The 19,491-nt window shown below is 43.4% G+C and overlaps 2 protein-coding genes across 4 annotated transcripts in view; one reads left to right on the top strand and one right to left on the bottom strand.

Annotated features, from left to right (window-relative positions):
* Positions 1-4,072, bottom strand: part of CFAP43 (cilia and flagella associated protein 43) — a 108,311-nt gene extending 104,239 nt beyond the window's left edge. For both annotated transcript variants that reach the window (XM_056574986.1, XM_056574987.1), the window contains exon 1: positions 3,879-4,072. In XM_056574986.1, coding sequence (XP_056430961.1) covers positions 3,879-4,057 — 179 coding nt within the window. In that variant the 5' untranslated portion in view covers positions 4,058-4,072. The remainder of the gene's footprint in view (positions 1-3,878) is intronic.
* The window catches only part of KIAA1191 (KIAA1191 ortholog), a 45,250-nt gene that overhangs the window by 594 nt on the left and 25,165 nt on the right, over positions 1-19,491 (top strand). Inside the window, exons 2-5 of one of the 2 annotated variants that reach the window (XM_056574990.1) lie at positions 11,169-11,272; positions 11,471-11,552; positions 13,011-13,046; positions 14,022-14,212. In XM_056574990.1, coding sequence (XP_056430965.1) covers positions 14,057-14,212 — 156 coding nt within the window. In that variant the 5' untranslated portion in view covers positions 11,169-11,272; positions 11,471-11,552; positions 13,011-13,046; positions 14,022-14,056. The remainder of the gene's footprint in view (positions 1-11,168; positions 11,273-11,470; positions 11,553-13,010; positions 13,047-14,021; positions 14,213-19,491) is intronic. The other variant, XM_056574989.1, reaches the window with a different exon arrangement.

The raw sequence follows: 19,491 nt of genomic DNA, 5'->3' as shown, positions 1-19,491 counted from the left end.
ATGGCAAATAAACCATTTCTCATCTTAGTTCTCTGCAGTAAACCTGTTTGTTTGTTTGTTTTTGGCAGAATTATTATTTTTTTCTTTTTTAAAGTAAAAAATGGATGAGAAAATATACGTTTTCAATAAGTAACTGATGAATTTAAGGGGTTAAACACGGTTGGGCCACTGACTTAAAAGGGTACTCCCCTGGAAAACACTTTTTTATTATAATCAACTGGTGCCCGAAAGTTAAAGGGGTAGTCCAGTGCTGAAAAACTTATCCCCTATCCTAAGGATAGGGGATAAGAATCATATTGCAGGGGGTCCGACCGCTGGAGCCCCTTGCAATCTCCTGTACGGGGCCCCGGCTCACTGGCCAGATAGCGGGTGTCGACCAAAGCATGAAGCGGCGGCTGACAGGCCCCCCTCAATACATGGCTATGGCAGAGCCGGAGATAGCCGAAGGCAGCGCTCCAGCTCTGCCATAGAGTTTTATTGAGGGAGCGTGTCATCCGCCGCTTTGTGCGGTGGTCAACACACCCCCTTCCCACAGGCTGCCAGGGCCCCGTACAGGAGATTGCGGGGGCCCCCAGTGGTTGGACCCCTCCTCCACGATCTGAAACTTATCCCCTATCCTTAGGATAGGGGATAAGTGTTTCAGCACTGGATATCTCCTTTAAACAGATTTGTAAATTACTTCTGTTAAAATAATCTTAATCCTTCCAGTACTTATCAGCTGCTGTATACTACAGAGGAAGTTCTTTTCTTTTTGAATTTCCTTTCTGTCTGACCACAGTGCTCTCTGCTGACACCTCTGTCCATTTTAGGAACTGTCTGGAGCAGGAGAGGTTTGCTATGGGGACAGAGGTGTCAGCAGAGAGCCCTGTGGTCAGACAGAAAGGAAATTCAAAAAGAAAAACTTAATGTAGATCAAACAGCTGAGTACTGAAAGGATCAAGATTTTTTTTTTTATAGAAGTAAATTGCAAATCTGTTTAACATTCTGGCACTTTTTGATATAAAAAAAAAAAGTTTTCCACAGGAGTACCCCTTTAAGTGTTGAAATATAAAGAGTAAGAGCCCCTCCATAATACCCATCTGTATCCAGCCTAGCCCAAACTGGGCATTAAAACAGGTGCCAACCTTGCAAACTACATAGTCATGGCCGCAAATGTTGACACCCCTGAAATTTTTCAAGAAAAAGTAGTATTTCTCACAGAAAAGGATTGCAGTAACACATGTTTATGCCCTTTGTGTGTATTGGAACTAAACCAAAAAATGGAGGAAAAAAACAAATTGGACATAATGTCACACCAAACTCCAAAAATGGGCTGGACAAAATAATTGCCACCCTTTCAAAATTGTGGGAAAATTTAGATTGTTTCAAGCATGTGATGCTCCTTTAAACTCACCTCGGGCAAGTAACAGGTGTGGGCAATATAAAAATCACACCTGAAAGCAGATAAAAAGGAGAGAAGTTCACTTAGTCTTTGCATTGTGTGTCTGTGTGTGCCACACTAAGCATGGACAACAGAAATAGGAGAAGAGAACTGTCTGAGGACTTGAGAAACAAAATTGTGGAAAAATAACAATGTCAAGGTTACAAGTCCATCTCCAGAGATCTAGATTTGCCTTTGTCCACAGTGCGCAACATTATCAAGAAGTTTGCAACCCATGGCACTGTAGCTAATCTCCCTGGGCGTGAATGGAAAAGAAAAATTGATGAAATGTGTCAGCGCAGGATACTCCAGATGGTGGATAAGCAGCCCCAAACAAGTTCCAAAGATATTCAAGCTGTCCTGCAGGCTCAGGAAGCATCAGTGTCAGCACAAACTATCCGTCAACATTTAAATTAAACGCTATGGCAGGAGACCCAGGAGGACCCCACTGCTGACACAGAGACATAAAAAAGCAGGACTACATTCTGCCAAAATGAACTTGAGTAAGCCAAAATCCTTCTGGGAAAACGTCTTGTGGACAGATGAGACCAAGATAGAGCTTTTTAGTAAAGCAGATCATTCTACTGTTTACCCAAAATGGAATAAGGCCTACAAAGAAAAAAAAGAGAGAAGAAAAAAACAGCGCCCCTAGTGAAGGATGTTTATAGGTGAGATGAAGACAGGTTTAGTTGTAGCACTCACCTATTTTCGTTGTGCTGAGAGCACAACATCTATGATAGCCTTAGATGACGTCTCAGGTCTGCAGCCACGGTCCTCTGGAGCAAAGGTGATGTCCCAGCAGTGTAAGTAACAAGAAAAAGCAAAGTTGGGCCGTTGGTGGCGCTGGTCCTGATGGAAAGAAAGCTCTGTAGACCCTTCTCAGTGTCTAAAATGTGGTTTTATTAGCACAGAAAGCAACACGTTTCTGGTCCGAGCTTTCTTTCCATCAGGACCAGCGCCACCAACGGCCCAACTTTGCTTTTTCTTGTTACTTACAAAGAAAAGAACACAGTACCTACAGTGTAATATGGTGGAGGTTCAATGATGTTTTGGGGTTGTGTTGCTGCCTCTGGCACTGGGTGCCTTGAATGTGTACAAGGCATCATGAAATCTGAGGATTACTGATGGATTTTGGGTTGCACTGTACAGCCCAGTGTCAGAAAGCTCGGTTTGTGTCCGAGGTCTTGGGGACAATGGCCCCAAACATACGTCAAAAATCACCCAGAAATGGATGACAACAAAGCTCTGGAGAGTTCTGAAGTGGCCAGCAATGAGTCCAGATGTAAATCCCATTGAACACCTGTGGAGAGATCTTAAAATTGCTGTTGGGAAAAGGCGCCTTCCAATAAGAGAGACCTGGAGCAGTTTGCAAAGGAAGAGTGGTCCAATATTCCGGCTGAGAGGTGTAAGAAGCTTATTGATGGTTATAGGAAGTGATTTGTATTTGCACCCTCCAAGTAGGGGACACTCCCAATAGCGGATGCACCCAATAGGGGACAACCAGACTTATGTGCCATCCCTACCTTGTACACAGGGCCACCGCTGGGGTACAGCCAATTCTCCAGTAAAGGACGCAGGCTTCAAGGGGGCACCCGCTGCATGCCCCTACAGAAGCAAAGGCTGCTGTTAAACAGTGGTCTCCCTCATTCGCACCCCCAGATCATTCCCATGCCACTTTATTTCACCTGAGCACCCCCCCTATTACCTCCCTGTGCCACATCATTTCCCATAGGGGATGGAAAAGGGGGGGGTGATGAATTTTGCACAGGATAATAAAGGGGAATGAAATGGCACACGAGGATCAAAGGGAGGGAAAGTGTGGGTAAGGGGGGGGCGGGATAATTTGGCACAGGGTATAAAGGGGGATGAAATGGTACTGGGAGGTGATAAGTGATAAACGACACTGGGAGATTCTACTGTAATCCTTATCATGTTGTATAATAATTACACTCTGAAGTGAGTACTGTACAGTATTCGGTCATTTAGAAAGATTTTTAAGCCTTTTTTTTTTTTTTCTCCCAATAGCGGACACTTTTTAATTCCCCGTGAGTGTCCGCTATTGGGAGATTCTACTGTATTAAGGGTGCCAATAATTTTGTCCAGCTCATTTTTGGAGTTTGATGGGACATTATGTCCAATTTGCTATTTTATTTTTTTTTCCCCTCCCTTTCTTGGTTTACTTCCAATACACACAAAGGGAATAAAAGTGTGTAGAGCAAAATATGTTACTGCAATCCTTTTCTGTGAGAAATACTTCATTTTCTAGAAAAATTTCAGGGGTGCAAACATTTACGGCCATCACTGTACATTTTCAGTATTTTGACGTGTTAAACGACACTGGGCCATAAACTTAGGGTTGAAAATATAGAGTATGGGCCCCTACACAATACCCAACGGTATCCAGCTTGGCCCAAACTGTGGATTGGCAAAACAGGTGCCAACCTTGCTTGCTACATACCTCTTTTCTGCATTTTGAATAAGTAATTGGTGATTTCTAGGGGTTAAACGCAGTTGGGCCACTGGCCTAAGGGTAGAAATAGAAAGAGTAAAGGCCCTTCCATAATACCAAACTGTATCCAGCCTGGTCCAAACTGTGAATTGGCCATACAAGAGGTGCCAACCTTGCCAACTATACATTTTCAGTATTTTGAATAAGTAACTGGTGATTTTAAGGGGTTAAACGCAACTGGCCCACTAACCTAGGGGTGGAAATATAAAGAGATAAGGCTTCTATATAATAACCAACTGTATCCAGCCTGGCCCAAACAGTGGATTGGTAGGAAAACGGGTTGACAGTTGCTTATGTATATTATGAATAAGTAACTGATGATTTTAAGGGGTTAAACGCCCTTGGGCCTCTAGTGTGTGTGTGTATATGTATGTATGTGTGTGTGTATATGTATGTGTGTGTGTGTATATATTATTTCAGAAAAAAGGGACTTCACTGAAACCACTTCCTGTAATAACAAATAATTAAAGGGGTAGTCCAGTGGTGAAAAACGTATCCCCTATCCTAAGGATAGGGGATAAGTTTGAGATCGCAGGGGGTCCGACCGCTGGGGCCCCCTGCGATCTCTCTGTACGGGGCCCCGGCTCTCGGCCCAGATAGCGGGTGTCGACCCCCGCACGAAGCGGCGGCCGACACGCCCCCTCAATACATCTCTATGGCAGAGCCGGAGATTGCCGAAGGCAGCGCTTCGGCTCTGCCATAAAGTTGTATTGAGGGGGGCGTGTCGGCCGCCGCCTCGTGCGGAGGTCAACACGCCCCCTTCCCGCGGGCTGTCGGGGCTCCGTACAGGAGATCGCAGGGGGCCCCCAGCGGTCGGACCCCCCGTGATCTGCAACTTATCCCCTATCCTTAGGATAGGGGATAAGTTGCTCACCACTGAGTCACCACTGGACTACTCCTTCAACTTAATTGAATCAATTCTCATTAAAAAAAAAATGTCCTCAATATCTGGACAATTAAAAGTCTGAGCGCAGCGAAGGAATCGTACCGCCATATCACTGTTGAGAACGCCATATACTGTATGTCCAGTCAGACCATATACTAGGAATCATACCGCCGTATCCCTGCTGAAAACGTCATATACTGTATACCCAGCCAGACCATATACTACTTAACATCCTTAGAGAGGTAGGGCTGTGAGAATGTTTGTGCACCACGTCTGTGTGCCGTCCTTCTGCGCCTGCACATTGTTCCCCTGCCGCAACGTGGTTCCGTCCAGAAAAATATCCTGAGCCTGACGAGGGAATTGGGGCCGTGAGCAGCAGGGGGGCACCTTAGATTGTCTTCCCTCTGACTGAACGGATGTTAAGTAGTATATGGTCTGGCTGGACATACAGTATATGACGCTCTCAGCAGGGATATGGCGGTATTATTCCTAGTATATGGTCTGGCTGGACGTACAGTATATGACTCTCTCTCAGCAGGGATATGGCGGTATTATTCCTAGTATATGGTCTGGCTGGGCGTACAGTATATGACTCTCTCAGCAGAGACATGACGGTATTATTCCTAGTATATGACTCTCTCTCAGCAGGGATATGGCGGTATTATTCCTAGTATATGACTCTCTCACAGCAGGGATATGGCGGTACGATTCCTCAGCTGCGCTCGGACTTTACCTGCAAATTTAATTGTCCAGATATTGAAGACTATTTGTTTTTATGAGAATTGATTCAATGAAGTTATTTGTTATTATAGGAAGTGGTTTGTCAAGTCCCCTTTTTTTCTGTATATATACTAGAGGCCCAATGGTGTTTAACCCCTTAAAACCATCAGTTACTTACTCAAAATGCTGAAAATGTATGTGGTTGGCACATGTTTTTTTTTTTGCCAATCCCCTTTTTGGGACACTCTGGAAGTAGTTGGGTATTATAGAGGATTCCTTTTTTCTTTATATTTCCACCCCTAGGTTAGTGGCCTAATTGTTTTTAACCCCTTAAATTCCTCAGTTATTGAAAATGTAGAAAATGCACATGGTTGGCGCCTGTTTTTATTGCCAATCCACTCTTTGGGCCAGGCTGGATACAGTTGTTTTATGGAGGGGCCCTTACTCTTTATTTCCACCCTGTAGGTTAGTCGCTCAACGGCGTTTAACCCCTTTAAATTCCTCAGTTACTTATTCAAAATATAGAAAATGTATATGGTTGGCACTTGTTTTCTTGCCAATTCACTGTTTGGGCCAGGCTGGATACAGTTGGATATTACTTTACTGTTCAACACTTAAGTCAGTGGCCCAACCGTGTTAAACCGTTAAAACGTTTTTTATTTTTTTTATCTGTTTGTGTTTTTTTGCCCCCCCAAAAATTTAGAATTATCTTTTTTTTTTTTTTCTTTTTTTTTTCTGAATTTGATTGTTCCCAAATCAACATTTTTGGATGAAAAAAAAGTTTACTGCAGTGAAATAAGATGAGGAAATTGTCTTAGTCATCCTATAAGAAAATGCTCGAATAAGAAGCCAACTTCAGCCTCATCTATGGGATGCCATTGGGATAAATAAATGCCCATAGAAAGCCCACTGACTGTATATTTATATTACATAGAGAGATTCTCTATTTATTCAACTTGTAGGACAGGGTGGAATAACAAAAATCGACCCTGTATTTGCCCAAATGCCCATACCCTGGTGTAACCTTTTATTGCAGTGTTTCCCAACCAGGGTGTCTCCAAGTATTGTAAAACTACAACTCCCAGCATGCCTGGACAGCCAAAGGCAACATCTGGAGGCACCCTGGTTGGGAAACACTGCTTTAATGTGATGCTGCAGCCGACTCCTGGTGGTCGTGTTCTGTAATTCCAGGACTGGTAAGACCAGGGGTTGGCTGCACAATGGAGGAGACAACAGGACATTGGCAAGCCAGGGGCTACCGATTGTATGTCATCCAGGACCTTTCTTGTAGGTCAGTGTCTCGTAACCAGGGTGCCTCCAGCTGTACCAAAAGATGTCATGACATGCTGGGAGTTGTAGTTTTGCATCAGCTGGAGGTAAAAAAAACTGAATTGACTAGAATGGAACCTCTAAAACATAGCTTTTAATGTGCACATCTAAAAATGTACAAAAGTAGTATCAAAAAGTAGAAAAATAGACAATAGAAAAAATTATAATATATATATTATAAGGCCGCCATCAGTGTCCTGCCATATAGGTGTATGTAAGCAAAGTGCATAATCTCTCCAGTAGTGAGGCTAAGTTACTGTTACGTAACCACTAACACCTCACATAATCACAGGAGAGACAGCCCGCTATGCAGATAACACACAGATCATTATTCGCAAACAATAACCAATCCTGAACGATGCTATTACACGATATAAATAATTAGACCAATAGATGTATACATATCTCCTGTATGTTGCCCACAAATCCGCTGCAATTGTATAGGGGTGTGAGCTAACAGGACGTATCAATACTAATGCGTATCAATACCCTAGCTGGCAAACATTGCTGTAGGTAATATGTCTTGTCTCTCCCAATGTATATGCAATTTTGTTTTCTTGTGAAGCTCAGTGTGATCTAGTGAAAGGGGCTCAGCACAGTGTACAGCTGGCTTCTGTACAATGTATTGGGAAAGTCTTCACACTTTCACTTATTTTCTTTTTTTGTTATGCTGCGGCCTTGTGCGAACAAAAAATACCCATCATTCTGTACTCAATACCCCCATAATATGAATGTGAGAACAAAATGTTAGAAATCTTTAGTTTATTAACCCCTTAGGTATGCATCTTTTAATTTTGCACTCGTATAAGGGGTTGTTTTTTGCTCCACCACTTGTACTTAGTAATGACAGCACTCATTTTACCACAAAATTTAGAACAAAGCAAAACACACTTTTGTTTAGTAAAAATGAAAAAAATGCAATTTTTTTTGTCAAGCCCCAGAAACATGGTAGTCAGTTGGCATATTAAAGGGGTACTCCGGTGGACGGTACTCCATCGCGTACAGAGATGAGCAGTGGGGAAAAGACTGACATGTCCTTGCTGTGCGTTCTGATTGCGCATGGAGCAGGGCAGCAGCGGGGAATGAATGAAGCAGCGCACGGGGGGGACATCTCCCTCCATTCTCCACTGCTCCTCTGTCAGATACGGAGATGAGCAGCAGGGAATGGAACGGCATGTCCCTGCTGTGCGCTGTGACAGTGCAAGAAGATGACTGGGCAGCAGGCAGGGGGGATCATACATATACACATGGGGGGAATAAAATGAATATACTTTAGTCAGGGGGAATGTGATTATACAGTAATTAGGCGCACTAAGTTTAAAAACCCCGCCGGGAGCCCTGAATGGCTCCTCCATCCCGGTGATTTAGGGCTCCCGGCAGGAATTTAAAAATGAAAGTAAAATACCATTGTATATCACAGGAGAGCGCAGCATGCCGCACGCTCCCTGGTTTAATAACTTCTGATCGCATCGGGTCTCAGAAGTGAGATCCGGAGCGATCAATCCCTCAGCCCCTGTACTACAACCCCCATCATGGAACAGTCTGTTCCATGATGGGGGTAGTAGTGCAAACACTATTGTTGCCTCCCCAGCCACTGGCAGACTCCCGCAGCTGGGGAACTACCAATCCCCTCATGGAAACAGGTCTGTTCCATGGGAGTAGTAGTAGTCTCTCAGCACTGCAGGAGTCTACTGATGTCACCTCTTCTGAGCATGCTCAGAAGTAATAGATATTATAAACCGGGTGCAAATGGATGACATTAAAGGATCATCTGTTTGCCATAGACTTCAATGTTAACATTTTAATGGCCGTTATTCCACCGTTATATTTGACAGAAGAAAAATTAGTGCATGTGACGTTTTTACTTCCATCACATATAACTCCCGTTATTCATGACAAGCTATAATGGGTCTTAATAGATAATACAAAAATTCCATAGACCTTTAATGGGATTTTGTAACTGATGTTTATCATCTGTTTTTAAGGTTTTTCTAACTGAAGTTTATAACGGATCTTTTAATGGAGCAACTTTAGGCCCCTCTCACACTATAAATTCATCCGTTTTAAAGATCCGTTATGAAAACTCTTAGGCTAGGTTCAGACTACGGAATCTCCGGGCTGAAAATTTCTGCCCAGAGATTCCGAGTGCTGACTGAATCAGTCGGCGCTAGGACCGCGCGGACACTGCAGTTCCATAGACTGCAATGTGTTCCGCGCGGATTTCCGCCTGAAGAAAGAGCAAACCCTTTCTTCAGGTGGAAATTTCCAAGCGGATTTTACGTTCACAAATTCCGCTTCACAAAAAGGAATTGCAGGTGGAAAATCCATAGTCTGAACCTAACCTTACAATCGGCCATTAAATGGCAATTGCAAAATCCTATTATAGTCTATGGGATTTTAGCATTATCCATTTTAACCCATCATAGCCCGTTACTAATAATGGACATTATTTTGTGATGGGAGAAAGAACGAAAGAGATGGTACATGCACTATTTCTCCAATTACTTTCTCCCGTCACAAAGGAACGTCTGTTATTAATAACGGTCTATGATGGGTTAAAACTGATAATGTAAAAGTCCCATAGACTATAATGGTATTTTTTTTTAATGGCCGTTTTTAATGGTTTTATTAACGGATCTTTAAAACGGACATTTCTATAGTGTAAAAGCAGCCTGATAGTGTGAAAGGACCCTTAACCTCTTGGACTCAGGACGTACCTGTACGCCCTGAGCCCGGTACCTGTGTTTAAAACGGGGTCACGCCGTGACCCCGCATCACACTGGGTCGGTCCTGGCTGCTAGTCATAGCCGGGACCCGCGGCACTGATCGTTGTCGGTCATAGTTGAAAGTGAAAGTAAACGCTTCCCGGCAGCTCAGTCGGCTGATCAGGACATCGCGATAAAATCGCGATGTTCCGATCAGCTGGGACGCAGGCGGAGGTCTCCTTACATCTTTCCGCGGTGTCCGATTGGGGTTTGATTGCTGAGCTACAGGCTTGAGCAATCGAGCCCCTATCTCACTGATCCGTGCAAAGCTATGGCTTTGCAGGGATCAGCATAAGAGATCTGTGTGTGCAGTGTTATAGCTCCCTATGGGAGCTATAGCACTGCAAAAAAAAGTGGAAAAAAGTGTTAATAAAGGTCATTTAACCCCTTCCCTAATAAAAGTTTGAATCACCCCCCCCCCCCTTTTCCCATAAAATAAAAAAAAATATGTGGTATCGCCGTGTGCGGAAATGTCCGAACTTTAAAAATATATCGTTAATTAAATCGCACGGTCAATGGCGTACGTGCCAAAAAAAATTCCAAAGTCCAAAATAGCGTATTTTTGGTCACTTTTTATAGCATGAAAAAATGAATAAAAAGCGATAAAGTAATGGTACCGATAAAACTTCAGAACACGGTGCAAAAAATGAGCCCTCATACTGGCCTCTATGCGGAAAAATAAGTTATATGGGTTTGAAGATGAGAATTTTTAACATAGAAATTTTCCTGCATGTAGTTATGATTTTTTTTCGAAGTACAATATCCAACCTATATAAGTAGGGTATCATTTTAACCGTATGGACTTACAGAATAAAGATAAGGTGTTATTTTTACCGAAAAATGTACTGCGTAGAAACAGAAGCCCCCAAAAGTTACAAAATTACATATTTTTTTTCTTCAATTTTGTCGCACAATTAATTGTTTTTCCATTTCGCCGTGGATTTTTGGTAAAATTACTAATGTCACTGCAAAGTATAATTGGTGGCGCAAAAAATAAGCCATAATATGGAATTTTATGTGCAAAATTGAAAGCATTATGATTTTTAGAAGGTAATGAGGAAAAAATGAAAATGCAAAAATTGAAAAACACTGAGTCCCTAAGGGGTTAATCCTACCAGTACTTCAGATGCTGTATACTACAGAGAAAGATCTTTTCTTTTTGATTTTTCTTTCTGTCTGACCACAGTGCTCTCTGCTGACACCTCTGTGCATGTCAGGAACTGTCCAGAGTAGGAGCAAATCCCTATAGCAAACCTCTCCTGCTCTGGACAGAGGTGTCAGCAGAGAGCATTGTGGTCAGACAGAAAATAAATTCAAAAAGAAAAGAACTTCTTGTGGTGCATACAGCAGCTAAGTACTGGAAGGATTAAGATTTTTAGATAGAAGTCATTTACAAATCTGTTTAACTTTCTGACACCAGTTGATATTAAATAGTTTTCCACCAGAGTACCCCTTTAATGGTTATAAAAGCTGTAGCCCAGCCTCTTTAGAGGTTCTAATGTTTTCCATGTTTAATTCTGTCTTCTTTCTGGTCTCCAGGTGCCCTGCATGGACCACCTCCAGGATCTCTTCAGGGATTTACTTGCACTATGTTCCAGGGTGACTCCCCTCATTCCATGTAATCCTCATTACATCGTGGCCTGGTAAGACAGCAGGCGGCCGTCCTGTCACATTGTAACAGATGAGCTACGTGTACATGGATCATTTCACTTTGCTGACTCTTCACCTTCATTCCATGACTCGCTTGTCATTGTGGATAGATCTGTGGTTGTAGATTGTAAATGCCAGTATGTTTTATGTACAGTGTTCTGAAGTAATAAACAGATCCTTATTCTCACCAGGTAACAAGTATATTCTGGGATTCCATAGAAAAGGCAGCATCTTTAGTCACTGTAATGGCATCGAGACAACCTGATGTACCTGGTAACAGAACTCTTCCTATGCGTTGTTCCTCCTATGATGATGATAGGCTATTTACTGTATGTGAAGCCATGGTCAGGTTATACCTAGTTTTGTGATGGTACTGGACGTTTTTAGTGGCGTACTACTTTACAGAAAGTTATGGGGGTTTCCAGTATTGGCAGTCCTCTGTGATGTAAATACATCAGCAGCTGCACAGACTTGTTTGGTGCGATGTATCAGTCTAAAGGGCTGTTTAGCTCACATGGCATTGTCTAGACCAGTGTTTCCCAACCAGGGTGCCTCCAGCTGTTGCAAAACTACAACTCCCAGGATGCCTGGACAGCCTACGGCTGTCTAGGCATCCTGGGAGTTGTAGTTTTGCAACAGCTGGAAGCACCCTGGTTGGGAAACAGTCCTTGAATGTACAATTGTATCCATTGCTCAGCTAATAGCCTTGGATGTGTAGAGTTTGCTGCCTGTGAATGTAATAGAGTGTACTCATTCATTGACAGCAAATATCTTAAACAAGGTGAGAAATCAAAACGCCAAATACGCCAGGAAGTTGTACAACTATTAATTTCATACTGGGATTAAAAAAAAAAAAAAAATGCTTCAACTGCAGTGCTATTCCCATGTCGTAATGACAACACTCCGTTTTGCTCTGCCTTAAACTTTTGTCTTAGAAACATAGTAGAGATCTGTCACCATTTGTGTATTGTGCAGGGACTAGTAGTGACACAATAATGGTGGAATGAAATCCTATTGTGTCCCTATCATGTGCGAGGGCAGAGCACAGACAAGAAGTTATGTCATGAGGACATTGGTCTTAAAGGGGTACTTCAGTGGAAAACGTATTATTATTTATTATTATTCCAGAAAGTTAAACAGATTTGTAAATTACTTTTATTTAAAAATCTTAATCCTTCCAGTACTTATCAGCTATGTTACTGTATAGTTCTTTTCAGTCTTACTACAGTGCTCTCTGCTGACACCTCTGTCCAAATCAGGAACTGTCCAGAGCAGGAGAGGTTTGCGATGGGGATTTGCTTCTGGCATGGCCAGAGGGGTCAGCAGAGAGCACTGTGGTCAGAACTGTGGTAAAATTCAAGAAGAAAATAACTTCCTGTGGAGCATACAGCAGCTGATAAGTACTGGAAGGCTTCAGATTTTAAATAGAAGTAATTTACAAATCTTTCTGCCACCAGTTGATTTGAAGAAAATTTTCTTTTTCAACCAGAGTACCCTTTTTAAAAGTTTGCAGGCTTGCTGTTCCTCATCTCCTTCACATTTGGGAGTTTTACCCCGTCTGGTACTTCTAGGGGGAGTGGTCTCAAAGAATACATACCAAATGTTAATCTAAAGATCTATCACAGAATATCTGGTCAGGTTAAAAAGGTGGTGGAGAGGTGTCGCTGCATTGACCGAGAAGCTTGGATGGAAGCAGACCTGCCATTTAACAATGTATTTTTTTGCCCACAGCGTTCTATAACTTTTAGTGGTTGCTTACGCTTTTCAGTGAGTTCTATTTGTTTTACGTGCTTAAAATTTTGTGCACTTTTGTCTGCATATGACATATTAAGCAGTCACTTCTTAGACCCTGTTCACACTGTGTTTTTGTGCTTCTTTTAAACAAAAAGGTGAACAAACGTATACGCTAATGCAGCCATTGAGTAATGTATAATGTACATTATGCAATTTTATTTATTCCCCCCCCCCTCCAGTGAGTGTAGCATACTGTGCTTTTTGAACCTGTGTGTGGTTAAAGGGGTATTTCGGCCTTAGACATCTAGGGTATAAGATGTCTGATCGCAGGGGTCTTGCTGCTGGGACCACCACGATCAGACCTTTTATCCTCTATCCTTTGGTTAGGGGATAAGATGTCTAAGGCCGGAATACCCCTTTAAAAATAAATACATGTTAAACATTATTTAAAAAAAAACAGTATGAACAGTGTCTTAGTTTCTATACATTGATCTGCTCCTTATCTTTCCGACTAACTCATGCAGTCTTGCCCTGGATAGTTTCAGTAATAGTGAATTTTCTTGCATTTATTGCTTGAAGTGATCTGTCATCTGCATGATGTAGTCTTCAGCCTGGGTGCACCATATCCAATGATCTCAGGTGAAGGACACCTCATAGTTTTTACCCCAGCAGGAAGGTGAGGAGCAGGATATTTGTGTGGCTCTGTGCTCTGGAAGTCCAGTGTGTCCTAAAGTCTCTTGAATAACCAGAAGTAGTATTTATTTCATTGGTATGTCTTGGTCTGAGCAAGTTTCTCACATAAATATTTCCATCTTTGGCTCCCTGTACTCTTGTAATGTGACATGATTTGTCTGCACACTGAACAATGGGGCTCAGTTTGGCTTTGGTCACTGTTTCCCATCAATGAAACAATGCTATAAATGATGAATTGGGGGCTTTTATATAGTAAGCATGCTTATAAGGGTGTCTTTAGTTAAACATATGTAGTAAGTAGTTGTTTGTCTTCAGCCATTGAGCACGGCTCAAGTGGGCTTCTAGGAAAAATGTCCCTGCCTATTGGGATGCACCGTCGTGCTTTCAGCTATGACGATGCCCTGGAGGACACCGCACCGATGACGCCACCTCCATCAGATATGTGCAGTAACACCCTGTGGAGAAATCCGGTAATCCCAGAACGCAAATACCAGAAGCTGTCTAAGGTATGCTGGGAAAAGACACCTGTATATTCTCAGTCCATGTGTTTCCTGACATGTAAATGTGAATGACATGCTTGTAGAGTGTAAATGCACCACTGTCAGGATAAAGAGACTACATTTAGACTGTATACTGGAAAAGATATGAGAGAAGCCTTCCGAAAGCGCTACCAATCTGCATGTGCCCAGAACGTTCTCCACCATGCTGACTGGCTGAGAAGAGAGATGGCTTTCCTTACAAATATCCTTTTCAGTATTTGGCTAGACATTGTGTACAACTCTACCTGATCTCAATACCATTGTTTAAAGAGTACTTGTCACCAATCTAAACTTTTAATATATTTTCCCTTATGTAATTATAAGGCACTTTGCTATTAACTTGCTGGTTAAAATTCTCAACCTTTGTTTTTAATGCAATTGAAAGAACTGCCACTAGGTGGCGCTGTTCTGTTCCCTGCGCAAGTCAAACAGTTTGGTCTCTTCCCGGCCTGGCAGGAGACCAAACTCAGGAAGTGCGTGCGGGGCATGTTGAGGCACAGCTCTCGCAGGCTTCAGTGACATTGCGCCTGCTGGGGAACGCCCACTTTCTTCTGCAGGGAGCTCACACAATGTGAACAAGGGCAAAGGTGGGATACAGAGCTTTTTAACCCCTTAAGGACAATGGATGTAAATTTACATCCTGATGCGTTGGTACCTAACACAGCAGGACGTACATTTACGGCAGGTCCCAGCTGCTATCAGCAGCCAGGGACCTGCCGGCAATGGCGGACATTAGTGTTCGCACTGATAACCGCCATTAACCCTTCAGATGCCATGATCAATGCCACAGGCATCCGATCCTCCAACATGGGGGCCGAAGTTCCCTTACCTGCTCTGCCCATCATTCTGAGGTCTTCTTCTCTGGTCGGACATCGAGCAGACCAGAAAAGATCGCTGATTAAACTGATCAGTGTTAAACATATGCATAGCACTGTTCAGTATATGCAATCTAATGATTGCTATAAGTAGTCCTCTATGGGGACTGTAAAAGTATGTGTGTATATGGAAAAGGGGGACCATTTTAAATTTTTATTGGCGGAGAGGCTTTTTCATAATAAAAAAAATATATATACCTTAACGTTTTTTTTTTTTTTTTTTTTTTTTTTTTTTTTTAGCGGTACAATAATAAAGTACGTAATCGTATTGACCCACAGAATCAAGAAAACATGTCCTTTATGCCGTAAAGTGTACAGCGTGAAAACAAAGCCTTCCAAAATTTGCTAAATTGTGGTTTTACTTAATCGCTCATGACAGCACCCTTGGAGAGGACCTCCCACTGCAGGACAGGAAACCTGGGAACATAAAATGGGACGCCTCTCCACACCTTAGTTCCTGTCCTCCGGTAGGAGACCTGGGAGCTGTCTTCATACCGCCCCAAGGGGCTGCAGGTCCTCTGGTAGTGGTGCTCCCTTTTCAGCAGAAGTCTCCTCTGGGGAGCAGCCGTGAGTCTGCCTGTGGGTCCTGCGGGGGATCCGGTGGGGGTCACGATAGTCCTCATCTCCGTCCTTCCCTCGGTCCCGCTGCATTTAGGAGGTGTGGGGTCTTTGGAGTAGCTGGTTTCCACCGGGTCTCCCGTCTCTGGGGCTGGAGCATCGCTTAAGCAGCAATGCTGGCGGATGGGACTTAAGCCCGGCAGCGTAGCGTCGCTTCCAGTTCTTCTTCCATTCAAGAGGGGCACGGGTTTCTCTGATTCCCCGTCGGCACTCTCAGCATCCGGAACCCTGTGGCAGCCAACCCGCAGCACTATCCACAGTAGCAGAAGCCAGAGCCTGCAGCAGTACAGCAGCTGAGCAGACCATTCCTGGTTGCCCTGCAGTATTTTGCTGAAAGAATTCCTCCAGTATGTCAGAGTATTTGACAGAGGGAGGTAGACGCTCCAAGAAGAGTAGTTCCAGCCCGGCTACAGAGGTGTGGATCTACTTCTGGGTGAGATGATTTCAGTTTCCTTCTATATTCTGCTAGCCAAGTCAGACTGTTTTGTATGGTAGCAAGAAGTCTTCTTCTAAAACCCATAATAAAGAGTGTGCAGAATGTAGGAAGCCGTTAGATCCTGCCTATAAAAAAAAAAAATCTATATGTGCAGCCTTTATTGAAATTATCGTGGCTCAGGAGTCCTCTGCAATTGCTAGCAACCTAAGAATAATGATCCAGGAGGAGATAGATTCATCTTCTGTGGTCACCCCTGCTATTTCCAGTTCCCCTAGTGTTCAAGAGGAAAATCTTACTCTGTATTCCTATTCTGATGACAAGCAGGAAGAATTTAAAGGGGTATTCCAGGCAAAAACTTTTTTTTTATAGATCAACTGGCTCCGGAAAGTTAAAGGGTACTTCTCATCAAAAAAACTTTTGATATATTCTAGATTAATGTATGCAGAATAACTTTACAATTGCATGTTATTAAAAAATATGCTTCTTTCTATTTAATTTTCCACTGTGAAGAAATGACCACTAGGGGTCTCCCTATCAGTCCTGGCAGCAAGCATTTCAGGCTCATGCTGGAGTCCTAAACCCTACGAGCTGCCAGTCTGCTTTGTTCACAAAGGAGAACACTCAGAGCTGCCAGTCTGCTTTGTTCACAGCCTGTTTGGCTGTGAACAAAGCAGGCTGGCAGCTCTGAGTGTTTAGGACTCCAGCATGAGTCAGAAATGCTTGCTGACAGGACTGATCGGGAAAAATACAATAGAAAGAAACATATTTTTCATTAACATGCTATTGGAAAGTTATTCAACATTCATTAATCTAAAATATATCAAAAGTTTATTTGATGAGAGGTACCCTTTAAACCGATTTGTAAATTACTTCTATTAAAAAATCTTATTCCTTCCAATAGTTATTAGCTTCTGAAGTTTTCTGTCTAACTGCTCATTGATGATGTCACGTCCCGGGAGCTGTGCATGATGGGAAAATATCCCCATAGGAACTGCACAGCTCCCGGGACGTGAGTCATCAGAGAGCAGTTAGATAGAAAACAACTCAACTTCAGAAGCTAATAACTATTGGAAGGATTAAGATTTTTTTAATCGAAGTACCGTATATACTAGAGTATAAGCCGACCCGAATATAAGCAGAGGCCCCTAATTTCACCCCAAAATCCCAGGAAAAGTTATTGACTTGAGTATAAGCCTAGGGTGGGAAATAAATCATCCCCCCCCCCCCCCCCCATGTCATCATCCAGACCCCCGTCATTAACACCCTCATCATCATCACCCAGTCATCATCCCACACCCCCCCCCCTTGTCATCATCCCAGCCCCCCCCCTTCATCATCACCGCTTGGCGTTGTAGTTTTGAAACATCTGGAGGTCCGCAGGTTGAAGACCGCTGCGGCCTTCAACATCATCCAGCCTCCCCCCCCCCACCCCCTTTAGTTCTGTACTCTCTTCCGCTCGGCGGGACGTTAAGGTGCGCTGGTCCGGTGCTGCGGGACTGTCCGGTGGGGAGGTCGTCCGGTGGGATAGTGGTTCCGGGCTGCCATCTTCACCGTGGGGCCTCTTCTCTGCGCTTTTGGCCCGGAATAGAGGCGTTGCCTTGACGACGACGCAGAGGGACGTTGGTAATGAACGTCCCTCTGCGTCGTCGTCAAGGCAACGTGACTATTCCGGGGCCAGGCCCGAAGCGCGGAGAAGAGGCCCCCTGGTGAAGATGGCAGCCCGGAACCACTATCCCGCCGGACGACCTCCCCACCGGACAGTCCTGCAGTCCTTAGTGGTCTTCAACCTGCGGACCTCCAGAGGTTTCAAAACTACAACTCCCAGCAAGCCTGGACAGCCAATGGCTGCCCGGGCTTGCTGGGAGTTGTTGTTTTGAAACATCTGGAGGTCCGCAGGTTGAAGACCACTAAGGGCGGAGAGTTCACTTGAGTATAAGCCGAGGTGGTGTTTTCAGCACAAAAATCGTGCTGAAAAACTCTATACTTATACTCTAGTATATACGGTAGTATATACGGTAATTTACAAATCTGTTAAACTTTCCAGAGCCAGTTGATGTATAAAAAAAAGTTTTGGCCTGGAATACCCCTTTAAATCCAAATTGCTCTTTCCTCCAGATGATACTGATCAGCTCCTTATAGCAATCCATTTAACCGCTAATCTTGAGGAGAGCAGAGAGATGGTCATGGTAAAAGATGCCCTTTATGAAGGCTTAGGCCCCAAGAAGTCCCATACATTCAATTTGCATAAAATTATCAGGCAAATAATTGATAAGGAATGGGAAGATCCTGAAAAGAAATAATTTTTTTTCCTAAACGCCTTAATAGGAAGTACCTCTTTGAGGAGCCAGTTACTAAGTCATGGGATAGAGCCCGTTAATTGATGCCCCGGTGGCTAAAATGACTAAAAAAACTGCCTTTCCTTTTGAGGATCTAGGAACACTGTCTGACCCAAAGGACAAAAAAAGCAGAGTTCTTTTAACAAAAAAGACCTGGGAGGCTTCCGCAGCTTATATCAGAACTAATGTAGCTGCTACATGTGTCGCTTGCTCCCTAAGAGTCTGGGTTTCACAATTACAATCCCATCTTGTTAACCAGACCCCTAGAGAAGAGATCTTAGAATCCTTACCAATAATCTCCAAGGCCGTAGATTTTTTTTTTTTTTTTTTTTGTAGATTCTGTAAGATTGGGTGCCAGAGAAGATCTAATTCTTCTAGGAGAGCCACATGGATAAGGCAGTGGAAGGGTAATGTGGGCTCAAAAGGCAAACTATGTTCCGTCCCTTGCATTGGAGATCGCCCTTTTGGTCCCGTCTTAGATGGAGTACTTGAGAAGGCTTCTGATAGGAGGAAAGGTTTTCCCACTTGGTCGTGCTTTCGTGGCAAAAAACAATCCAGAAAGCCTAATCTGAAGTTTCAGGGCAATAGGAAATGAAAAGTCCCTAGCAAGGGTAGAGGTTTAATCTTCAATCCCAACAGTCTCTAGTTCTAAAGATCCCAAACAATGATGGCTTTCTCCCAGTGGGGGGGTCACGCGTCTGTCCAGGTTTGTGGGCGCCTGGGAGAAAATTTCTTCCAGCCCCTGGGTTCTATCCACCCTGAAATCGGGTCTCCTTCAGGTTTCTCATGCCCCAAGTGTATTCACCAAAAGCGATGGCGGAGGTGGCAGCTTTCATAAGAACCCAAAACATTCTGTTAGTTCCATATTCCGATTTACTGATTGTATCAGACTCCTCAGAAAGTAGTAGTTTGCTCCATACTGAAATATCTAGGATGGAATCTAAAAAAAAAAAAACACTTAACCCCTTCCAGGCAGTGTTT

This window comes from Hyla sarda, chromosome 4, assembly GCF_029499605.1.
Source record: "Hyla sarda isolate aHylSar1 chromosome 4, aHylSar1.hap1, whole genome shotgun sequence".
NCBI classification, from domain to species: Eukaryota; Metazoa; Chordata; class Amphibia; order Anura; family Hylidae; genus Hyla; species Hyla sarda.
Note: the sequence above shows the minus strand (reverse complement) of the source record. Positions and strands in the feature narration are given on the sequence as shown.